This window comes from Elgaria multicarinata, chromosome 7, assembly GCF_023053635.1.
Source record: "Elgaria multicarinata webbii isolate HBS135686 ecotype San Diego chromosome 7, rElgMul1.1.pri, whole genome shotgun sequence".
Lineage (NCBI taxonomy): Eukaryota > Metazoa > Chordata > Lepidosauria > Squamata > Anguidae > Elgaria > Elgaria multicarinata.
Window position 1 is genome coordinate 22,766,787 of NC_086177.1, and position 12,256 is coordinate 22,779,042.

At 41.6% G+C, this 12,256-nt stretch overlaps 1 protein-coding gene across 4 annotated transcripts in view; it reads right to left on the reverse strand.

Annotated features, from left to right (window-relative positions):
• The window catches only part of LOC134401045 (cadherin-9), a 114,644-nt gene that overhangs the window by 30,836 nt on the left and 71,552 nt on the right, over nt 1-12,256 (reverse strand). For all 4 annotated transcript variants that reach the window (XM_063129750.1, XM_063129749.1, XM_063129748.1 and 1 more), the window contains 2 exons: nt 9,374-9,561; nt 4,106-4,359 (listed from right to left, as the gene is read on the reverse strand). In XM_063129750.1, coding sequence (XP_062985820.1) covers nt 4,106-4,359; nt 9,374-9,561 — 442 coding nt within the window. The remainder of the gene's footprint in view (nt 1-4,105; nt 4,360-9,373; nt 9,562-12,256) is intronic.

The following is a 12,256-nucleotide window of genomic DNA, read 5'->3' on the forward strand; positions in this document are numbered from 1 at the left end:
CCTCAGGAGTGCTCCGCCCATCGGGGCTAGGGTGTGGGGAGTGAATCAATTTTTTAAAATAACAAAAAAAAACCTTACCTTTCTGCTTCAGCGCTTGTGCACTGCTGCTGGCCCTTTAAGAATTTTTTTTAAAATGGCGGGCGCAACACCTCTCTTCTTGAGGTCGTCGCGCCTTGCATGTAAATGTGGGCAAGATCTTGCGTTATTCACAATGCGAGGTCTCCCCTCCTCTCCCCCGGGCTTTACTGTAGGTCTAGCTAAGGCCTAAGAAGGAACACTGCATGTACTTTTGTAGTTGACATTCACCCAATACCTTGAGGAAATTCTCAGCAGGACTCCTTTCATTCCTTCCACCAGCCTGCAGACTTAGAAATTAGCTTCTGAAAGCTGAACCAAAACGACCTACCGTCTATCAACAGTGGATTGCATCATTGTGAATCCAATCACTATACCATCTACACTCATTTCAGGAAAATGGTCACCTTCAAAAATTAAACCATTGCCTTTGGACCTGTTACATTGAGTGGAACATCACTTGCAAATTCGGCAACATAATATACGACCAAATGCAAATACTCTGGATGCTGCACATCGTACATTGTGGAAACGGCTACAAATCTTCATCCCGGTTTCATAAATCCCAAGTCAGAAATCACAACAAAATGTCTCAAACAACCTGCCGCTAGTCATTTTTATTTAGATAGCCACAATCTTTCATTCTTGGAAATATGTCCAATGGTAAAATAAAAACAAACTCCGAGATACAAGAGAGAACTTTTGTTTTGTGGACTCTTAAAACTTTATGGCCTTAACATGGGCAACAGTTGTAAATATACTTCTTGGTGGTAAGCCCCATTGAAATCAGTACAAACACAGAGGCTGGGAGATATTGGGAGCTGTAGGGATTTTCTCTGCCTAAGCATGCATAGGATTGTGCCCTATGGCTTTAATTCCGCATCTCGAATTTAAAATTGCAGGCTGACAACTTCCTTAAAATTCTCTCCCTCTTCGGCATCATAAGAATTCTCTTTCCAGCAATGCTTTGAAATAAGTGTGTAAATAACAAACACAGAGGTAAGAGCTTTTTAACTAATTGTAAGCTTCTCTTGGTTTTGCCAATCACATGTTATATAAGATGTGTGGGTGCACAAAACAGCCGTCCATGCCATTACTTTAAAACGTTAGAATAATGACAACAACAAACTTACAAATACTTTGCTTTATAATGACCAAGAATTTCCAGAAAAAGGAGTTGTTGTGATGACAATAATTAATTTTAAACTTCTCTAAAAGCTTGCTCTTGATATCAAAGAGGTTTAAGATAACATATCCAATGCAAGTCTTTATAGATATTTTCTCAAATTTTAAAGGGAAAGAAGCAGAAGCAGCAGCTCAAGAATGCTCCACATGATCTAGGAGTTTTCTTTCTTTCTTGTATTAATATCCTGTGAAAAGAAGGAAGAAACAGGTTCTCAGGGTGGAAAGGATTTATTGATACAAAGCCCAATGTGTTTCGGCCTGTGTCTTTCCAAAAAGCCTTCTTCAGAGGGTTGTAAGAATAAGGGCTGCATCATCTAATACTCATTGGCAGCCAAGTGTTAGAGGAAAATCTGCAGACTTCTTCCTACAACCCCCGGAAAAAGGCCTTTTGAAAAGACACAGGCTGAAACGCGTTGGGCTTTGTATCGATACATCCTTTGCATCCTGAGAAACTGTTTCTCCCTTTTTTTCACCTGAATTGGATGCTTTCCTCCTTTGGTTTTTGTATTAATATCCTGCCTTTTTTCCTCCTCCATGCAAACCAAGGCAACATACATAATTCTCTTCTTCATTTGATCCTCACAACCACAACCCCATGAAGAAGGCTGGGGCTGAGAGTCTATAACTGGCCCAAAGTAGGGTGACCATATGAAAAAGAGGACAGGGCTCCTGTATCTTTAACAGTTGCATAGAAAAGGGAATTTCAGCAGGTGTCATTTGTATGCATGTCGCACCTGGTGAAATTTCCGCTTCATCACAACAGTTAAAGCTGAAGGAGCTATACTGCAGCTATACTGTGACCAGATTTAAAAGAGAGCAGGGCACCTGCAGCTTTAACTGTTACGATGAAGAGGAAATTTCACCAGGTTAATGACAGCTGCTGAAATTCCCTTTTCAATACAACTGTTAAAGATATCGGAGCCCTGTCCTCCTTTTCATATGGTCACCCTACCCAAAGTCACCCAGGCCATAGCTAGACCTAAGGTTTATCCCAGGATCATCAAGGGTTCGTCCCTGCCTGAGTTCTGGATGCTCTGTGTGGCACTTAGATGAACTGATTTGACCCCAGGACAATCCTGGGATAAACATTAGGTCTATCTATGGCCCCAGTGAGTTTCCATGGCTGAGCGGGGACTAGACCCTGGATCTCCCAAGTCCCAGTCCAAACCTCTAACCATCACACCACACTGGCTGTCCTGTAGTGATAGTTTTAAAATTACCACTATAGAGATGCAACATGTTTTAAAAGGAAAACCAAATGAAGAGTGTCTGAATGATATGGAAGGGGTCTTTCATCATTTAAAAAAAATATTTTATGGAAATCATTTGATGTTGAGAGCAAGTGCTCAGGAAAGTGTAAAGTTACCTGTATATCATCATAAGACAATCCCCTCTTTTCCAGAATCTTGGATCGTAATAAATGTGAGGATTAGTAAATTGTTTCTTCTTTTCATAATTCAAATTATTTAAGTAGTGTGAAATATTGTCTTGGTACCAATGATGTTGTGGAAGAATACAGATGTTGATATGTTCATTTTATTTATCAATGTCTGAATTGTTAAGAAAATTTTCCTTTAAAAAGATCTCAACTCAAAACATATTAAGAATAAAGGGGTGCTGTCTTTTCCTACACAGCTGCTCTTGTTGTGCCTGCATATGTTTTCTAGCAGCTGTTCCAATCCCTTTAGTTGTTTTTGTACACTCGTACAGCCATATGAATGTAAATTAAGCATAGCACCCTTTAAATACTTGAAAGGTTGTCACACAGTGGAGGGCCAGGATCTCTTCTCAATCATCCCAAAGTGCAGGACACAGAATAATGGGGTCAAGTTACAGGAAGCCAGATTCTGGCTGGACATCAGGAAAAACTTCCTGCCTGTTAGAGCAGTACGTCAATGGAACCAATTACCTAGGGTGGTTGTGGGCTCTCCCACGCTAGAGGCATTCAAGAGGCAGCTAGACAACCACCTGTCAGGTATGCTTTAAGGTTGATTCCTGCATTGAGCAGAGAGCTGAACTTGATGGCGTAATAGGTCCCACCCAACTCTACTATTCTATGATTCTATAATGGCAGCAAGACTGTTGATTTTGCCATTAGACACTGGGGTGTGTCAGAAAAAGTACTAGCTGTTCTGGACATATAATCAGGGGTGTAGTGGAACCAGGGTTCACAGGGATACAGTACCAGCACTTTTTTTTATTAGCAGGAATGTTGAGATCATTGGCCACCCATTCAGAATTCCCTGTTCCTTCTGAACTTAGCTGCAATTCTCCCAGTGGCTGGGAGTGGGGATGGGTAGGATGGATTTTCCCAGCAAAAGTATGGACTTTGTACTGAAACGATCTATAATATGGAACAATGCGCATGTCCTCCTAAACTACCTACCGGCTTCTTGGAAGTTAACACAAGGTCAGTACAGCTGGATCTTCAGAGCCCTTATGAGAGCCAAAGGACTTATACTAAACATTGGAAGGACAAATCCACACCTCTCATAATGCAATGGATCGAGGTTCTAATAACATTCAACTTTTGAATGAGTGTTATATAAACACAACTTGCAAGTGGATAAATATACAGATATCTGGTCTGCTTTTCTTGAAATCTTTGTATAACTCTCTCCCATTACTTTCTTTTTGTAATGGTTCATACGATGGAAATGATGATAATTCTATATACACAATGTATGGGTTTCCCCCCTCCCCCCCACCAGTTTTCACGATGTATTTTCTGTTTTGTTTAAAAATTAAAAAAAGTATGCTTAAAAGCCATTTTTCTTTTCTCAGAAATGTATGACAACCACCTGCTTTTAATGCATTTCCATGTTGTTCATCAAAGGTGACTTACTTTATTATGTTCCTTGCTGCATCTGGATCCTGAGCTATCACTTGCCCAATGATACTTCCTTCCCTGGCATCTTCATCTACCTCTATTAAATTAGATGGTATGTTAAACACTGGTGGCTCATCTATGTCTTCTACGTATACTTTGACCAAAGCTGAATCCTTAAACGGTCCCAGGTAGAAAAATTGTGGGTCAGGATGAGTGTTGGTAGCTTCTACTTTTAAGGTATATAGATTCTTCTTTTCAAAATCTAATTGCTTGCATCCAAATATAGAGTGGGAAAGAAAAAGAGAGAGAGAGAAAGACTATTACATAGCAAAATAAGCACATTTCTGAAGGCTAAAGAAACAGAACTAGTACCTGTATTATTGAAAACCAATAGCTATATATTAAGACTGCAGTCCTATATATACTTACCTGTCCCACTGAATTCAATGGGGCTAATTTCTGAGTAGACATGTATAAGATTGCACTATAAATCCCCCTTGCTAAGTAGTTATCTCTGCTCTTTCCAGTCATACTGTCTATCGTACACTAAGAGCAATCTTTTGAATGGTGGAAAACAAAAACAAAAAAATGCAGTATGATCTTGGGAGCTTCCTCTTAAATGAGCCACAATGTTTTCTGGAGAATATGCAGATTGTTTCTATTTAAGTAGGCATTTGGGGGTACAGGATATGCATGTGGTATTTTACAACAGTTTTATTCTTACTACATTTTATGATATTATTTCAGGGCTCTCCAGCCATTTTGGATCAGTGAGCACATTTTAAATGTTTAGAGTGTTGTGGGCACTCTCACAAAATGGCTGCCATGGGGAGAATGGCCATTCATATAATGGCTGCCATGGTTGGCATGGCTAATCAGTAAACCCTCATTACCCAGAAGGCAAACTAGTGAAACTAGAACAACAGTAACTTGCCCCAAAACCTAAGTTCACGTCCCTGGTTGCCACAGTAAATGCATCCTTTCCCAATATGAGGCAAATTCACTAGTTTCAAGTTTATAAAAGGGCACTCTCACAAGCTAACGTTCAATTCATTTTGGCTTGGGTTAGTCTATAATTGTTGGCTGAAGACTTCATGTCCCAGGTTTCAAAACAGAGAAGTAAGTAATGTTCCATTTTCAGCCAGGAAGTGTTGGACTGTGTGTGAATCTATTTCTTGGTGAACTAGACTCACAATCAGTGTGAATCAGTAAGAAACAAGTATTTTATCTTTATAAAGACGTCTTCCTGAACTCCTGCGGATACATACCAAGTTCATATAAAATTCCTATATTTTCTTCAATGTTCCATTGAAATCAATGAGATTTATTTCCAAGTGAGTGAGCTTAGCATTGTAGCATTAATGGCTGTAGTAGTAAGGAGCTCAGAAATAACAAACGCTCTGAAACAGACCTTCATCCATTTAATTTTGTCTAATGGGGTTGGTTGTTGACCATCAGTCAATACAAATCACTGTTTCATCTCACTGAGAATTGTTGAAACATGCTACATTTTGCATGCACCATTAGGTGCAATCTGCAGCCCAGTGAAATCAATCCCTAAATTGCTGTTGATTTGAGTGATTCAGAATTGCACCCATTCTAAACAGAATAGTCCTGCAATAATGCGTTCTAAATATAGGTCAGCCAACAATTGTTCTCATTTGGGATAAATTATCCCCACATTGAGGGTTATCAATTTAAATAAATCTGAACTCAGCAGATTAAAAGAAGTATACAATGTAAGTCTATCTATCTATCTATCTATCTATCTATCTATCTATCTATCTATCTATCTACATTTTTGCAAGCTCAATTTTGTTAAAAAATCCTAATTCTGAATAATATTAGAAATATTAAAAAATATCTTTATTTTTTTATTTCCCCAGGCTTCTTAGTCCTTAAGTTTTATTTTAAAATGTGTTGGAGCACAATCCTATGGGTATGTCCATAAGCCTCCAAACTGGAAGGCTTGCGACCATCCAAAGCAATGCTTCCTCCCCCCCCCCCACATTTAGCTGAGGTGTCAGGGAGGGGGTGGGAAGGAGGCTGGAAAGGCCAGAGGATTCCTCATAAGTTGGCCTCCCTAGACCCTTCCCCGCCCATGGGAACGCCCTCTTCGCCGTCCCTCTAAGATTGCTTTTTTGACCTCTGAGAGGCAGCCAGTGTGGAACTCTCCATCCCAGTGAATACATATTGTTTCAAGAACTAATTATCTACTAATTAGATAAATTTGGAGTAAAAAGTAAACTGAACAAATTTCTTCCCATTCCTATACCTGGCCCTGTAATAGTGTTACAATGGAGAGATATAGTCGAGAATGGACTATTCATGTAATATTTGGTTTAGCCCTTATGCCCAGTACTGAGAGTTTAGTTTCTTGGAGTCACTCTGGGCATGGCTAGACAGGGTGATATGACGCACAGGGGACCCTGGGAGCAGGGAGGGATGATCCCTCCCTTTGCCTAGGATAGCGTCCTGCCCTTCTATCCCGACTTTTCCTGGGATGATCCTGAAACCAAGGGACGTGTGGCCGGGCATCCCGCTTTCGTCCCGGCTCCTCGTGAGCCAACGTGAGGAGCTGGGAATCGGGCATGGGCACGGAGCTCTGCAAGTGCTCCGTGCCCATCGAAGGTGGGGGGAGTGCAGTTGGGGCTTCTTCTTTTTTTAAAAAAAACAAAAAGACTTACCTTTGTGCTCAAGCACTGGTGCACTCCAGCTCCTGTTTCTTTTTTAAAAAAATGGCAGGCACGATGTCCTCCTTCCTCCCGGGACGTTGTGTGCCACGTGTAGACAAGGGGGACGATCTCATGATCATCATATCACAAGATCATTCCCCCTCCATCCCTCTCGTCTAGCCATGCCCATAGTAATATCCTTGTAACTATCATGTAGAGTCATGACTTGTGATATTTTACTGGTACAGCAGTTGTTAGGTCCCATTCTAAACATGGGAGGGCCCTAGCTACTAATTGTTTTAATAAAACCATGCTTTTTTCTTTTCTTCTTTGCTCTTTACTATGTCCCATAAACCTGTAAATTTCATTGGGCAACTCTCATCATGGTTCCTACATTCATTTGGGATGGTGCCGAAATCCCAAAGGTGCAGGAATACTACAAGCTCTTCTTCCAGACAGTCTCCAGCATAAACTGGACTTCAGTTCGCACCTGATTGTACAGAGGAAGGCCTGCTCACATGATCTTCTCCCATATTTTTTTTTACAATCTGCTTTATATGAAGGTTGTAGTTCAGACTGGAATTTACAGGTATGATAGAGAAAGGGAACTCATTCATATTATTCCTTCTCAATGGGGTCTGGTTCAATGTATGAATCAGGGCTCAAAGTTCTAGTTATAGGAAAGATGGGGAAAGGGTTATGTCACCTAGGGCATGTCTAGACCAGGGGAGGGAGGAGGGAGGATCTCGCAATATGTTGATCGCGAGATCCTCCCCCTGGGTTCACACACAGCAGGGAGGGATCAGGACATTGTGCCCACCATTTTTTTAAAAAATAAATAAATACAGGAGCTAGAGCACACCTGCACTCCAGTGAAAAGGTAAGTTTTTTTTTTTAATAAAAAGCTCCAACCCCTCTCCCCCAACCCCCGATGGTCCTGGACTCCCACCAGCCCAGCTCCTTCCCTCTGATGATCTCCACTACTCATGGGGAAGAGGAAAGAAGCCGGGATGAGTAGCCACACTACCCACAGTCCTCAGGATCATCTAAAGGAGAAAATGCCAAAAAAGTGTATGCCGATATCCTGGGGAAATGGAGGGATCATCCTTCCCTGCTCCAGGGATCCCCTGTGCATCACCTGGATGCACTGTGACTAACCTGGGATGATCCCCAGGATAACACCTGGTCTATACATGCCCCTAGAGAGTCTCTAGTTCACTGTTACAATTTTCTTGTGATTTCATGGTTTCCATGCTACTCTAATCTACCTCTATATAGTGTACCTGAACCTGTTCCAAGTCTCTAATCTGGACTTCTTTCTCACAACAGGAGGACCAGTTCCTGGACCAATATCAAAACCCTAATATCTCATCCTCCAAACCTGACAACAGCCTTCCCCAGCCTGGTGCTCTCCATACACATTAGACTCCATCTCCCATCACACCAACAAGCACGACCATTGGAATTTATTGGCTATGTTATTTGATGATTATGGCGGTTGTAGTCCAACATGTCTGGAGGGCATCAGGCTGGGGAAGGTTGTCTAACAAAGTGGATAATTGAAATTTCACTCCTGGTTAAAATAGGGTGAGGAATGCTTGGCGTTTCACTTCACTGCATCGCTGAAGGTGCATAATGTGCATTTTCCCCAGCCTCCACGTACTATGGGAAGACTTGGTACAGATTTACTGTCTGGCACACAACTTGGGGTTCTTTCTTTTTAAAGTTCATCTTTGAATAGAAGCCATCGGCTTGTTAGCTGACTGGCCACCAAGAGAGAGACCTGAAATCAGATTCCCTGAGCTAGCAATTCCTTACAGGAAGTTTAATTTGCCTCCCGAATGTCTTTGGCCAGCAGGCATTTCCCAGCTTACTTTGGCAGGACATAGGAATGAAGCATCCCAAAAAAATCTCATGGTGATTTAGTTCCCATTAGAATAACAGGCAGGGAAGCAGCTCTAGAACCTAAATATTGCTGATACAATAAGTTCATTTTTTTTTTGCCTGTCTCCCTTTCTTTGATTTAACTCACTGAAATGGTAGCTCTCAGCCCAATTTGAAGTTTAATAAGTGTTTTTACAGTTGCTTTCTTCCACAGCTGTTTGACAGTGTCCTGGTAGGGGTGAGAGTCTCATTAGTAGACCCAGGGTTGTCCATATAACGTGCTCATTAGAGGCTGGAATTCCTCACATCCCTACCTTCAGGACAACATGGAACAGTATGTCTGTACCCAGTCTTTGTCAAACAAATGACATAATTCAGCTGGTGGGCCATGTTGTGAAGTGATCCTGCCTCCCTTACAGCCTCAGCAGGGTTTTGGTATCCATCCTTCAAAAGTTATCATGCAGGTACAATTGAGCATATCTGACAGGCCAGTGCTGCTGAGAATATCCCTTTAAGTGAATTGACATGTTCCAACAAAATAAATCCTCAACAAGGTTTGAAGTTTAACAGTTACCTGGTGAAGAGAGAGAAAAGCAGGCCTAATATGCTAGCTTCTCTGCAGTTGACCCCACATGAAAACTTGTCTTCCCTCCTGCCTGAAAAAAAAAAAGAACCCTAAGACCTGGAGTGCTAAGTCCAATAAAATAGAAGGAGAGAAATAAACCTTTTTGACAGTTATAATCCCTTCCTGTGTGTCCTTGTCAGTGATGATATCAAACATGTCTGAGCCATCGCCGGCAGCAACACTGTACTCAATCTCAGCATTTTCACCCACATCGGGGTCATTGGCTTTTATTCTGCCGAGTGAAGTCCCGAGTGGTGCAGATTCTAGCGAGCTGAATTGATATGTGCCTGGGAAATAAAACAACACCACAAGAATTTGTGTGAGCATCTATGGGTGTGCATCAGTGTTTCATCTGTATAAATAATTTAATAAAAAAAATCCAGGAGAAACAACAGAAATGGCTCCTCAGTTTCTTTGTGAGTGGAACCATTTAAAGAAATGCACCCTGAGTCACCTGGACATTGGAAAACACAAAGGTTGAAAAATACACGTGATGTTGATGTTTCAAAAGCCTCTTAGAACTGCAATTCTTATGTAGTACCTCTAATGTAAACTGGCTTTGACTCTAACTGTCCAGTGGCATTAATGTTTTGTGGCATATTTTAAGAAATTATAGCTATAACAAGATTTGTTTTTTTCTTTATTTTACATAGCCATGGAAACTGATGGATCTTGGGGATAGAACTGCTGCTGAATTTTGCTTGAAGCAAAATTTGAGGTGCTTTTGGGAGGGTTTGGTTCAGGTAGCACATCTGTTGGAATTATCAAAGGAAGTTTAAAAGAATTTCAATGAGATCAGTTGAATTTCTCAGAAAGGTTTATCCTGTATTGCTTGGGGAAAATGTTGAGTAACATTCGGCTGATTTACCCTTTTTGGCATATTCTTACAGATTTCAAGGCAAGAGCCCACTTCTGAGCAAGCAGTGGGGCGTTTATGTTCAGTCTATGGGTTCTAATTAGAAACTTATGCATAGCATTCCCCCCACCCCAACTCTGCAGCCTTTTTGGCTATAGGGAAAACTGAGAAATCTGAAAACAGCTGTCTCAAACAAGCAATTTTTTGTGAAGGTTCAAAAATGTAGCTCAGTGTTCCAGTACTTGCAAATTCTTTCTTCTTTAATAGAATAGAAGAGGCAGTTCCACACATTCAGAGTGAAAGATGCACATCACAGTGCACAAAGAATGTTTAAGGCTGCAATCTTATGCATACATAACTAGGAGTAAGCTCCACTGAATATTGTGAGAATTATATCAGAGTAAACACACACAGAATTACACAATAAGCTACTGAAGGGAATGCTTGTTCTTATATGAACTTCCCTGTATTGTCTATACTAGGTGTGGCTGATGGGAGTTGTAGGCCAAAACATCTGGAGGGCTACAACTTTCCCACTCCTGGGTTAGGTCATCAGATATCTGAGTCCCACAAATGATGAGAAGCAGGACTACCCCTTCCCTGTGGAACTCCCTGCCTAAGGAAGCCTGTGTTAGGCAGGGAGTTTCTTAAAGTTTTTGAGAGGTTAATCTAGTTACCTCTGTGCTCGTGTTTACTGTTTTTGTGGTTGGTGATTTTAACTGCATATAGTAATTGGATAGTTTTAATGGTATATTTTAATGGTATGGTTGAAAAGCATAAGTGCACTTTATGGAGACTGTCATGGGGATCCTTCTGGATTAAAAGGTGAGCTAAAAATAAAATGAATAAAGAAATCATTTAAGGAATAGAGATAAGGGTCCTATTCAGACACGACTGGGGGAAGCAGAGTTAGGGAAACTACAAAGCAGGGAAAGTCAGCAAAACCACAACATGTGCACCCATCACAAAACTGGGAACCACGTGGTACATGTGGCTTATTTACAATTCCCTGCATTGTAGTTAGTCCCCTGGTCTCCTGCCACCAGCGCTGGTTATCCCAGTGCAAGTCATGCCGAGAAAACACACACAGATGCCACTCCATCTGTCACTATGTGACAATGACCATAGAGTCCAATCACAATGCTCAGAGCATCATGGGAAATGGCATTTTTGGTTGGAAAATTATGGTCATTACGCTTTTGCAAGGAACGACCATTTTAAACCATATATAGCCCTACAGACAACATGTTTAGCCCTCCTGGAGGGGGAGGGGGCTTATCCATGGCAATTAATTAGTCATCTTTGTTGGGTTTTGCCTCCCCTACATGACATGCTAAGCCACCACGGTTCACTTCCCAATGCAAACCACAGTGGCTTAGCCTTATGTGTGAACAGGCTCAGGGTATGGTATCCTATGATGTGGCTAGTTCCAGTTTCTCCACTAGGTGCTGGACGGCTCTCAGTGGAAGGGTGGTGGACCTAAATCCCAGATTTATCTGTTCTCTAGAATAGGCTAATGGCATCTATGCAAGTGAAACTTTTATGCAGCTGAAGCGACAGTTCCATGTAACAGGATTTGTCTGTAGTACTTCAGGCCTCAAGCTACCATGGTGGCTTGTCTTTGGGCCACACTCCTGAGGGAGAGAGGGACATGTAGAGAGTTATCGATTTGAAGGTCATCAAAGACTCATTGGTTCTTTTCTTTGGGTTTGAAAAACAGCAGAAGTAAAACAAGAACACACAGGAGCACCTGAGGAAGTAGCTGTTCTCTTCATTTCTCTGTGCCTGCCTTGCTTGCTTGCTACTGGTCTTGGCCAGGCTAGTTCTGGTTAATCCTGTCCTGCGCTTGTTTTACTTCTCTGCCTACTTGCTATCGCTCTCCTCATTTCTTCTCTTAATTCCTTTCCCCTCATATCTGTTCCTTATGGCTTGTTCCAATTTCATCTCTCCCAACTTAGTTCCTATTCGGTGTCTTCCCTCTTCTCAGCTGCCTTTTTCGTGTTCCTTATGGAACTGTCGCTCTGTTGCTTCTAAGGCCCCTGTCATTCAGGACTTGTTTATCTCTAGATCTCTTCACCTCCTTGCTCTTACTGAAACCTGGCTTCCGGCCCATGATACCGCCATCT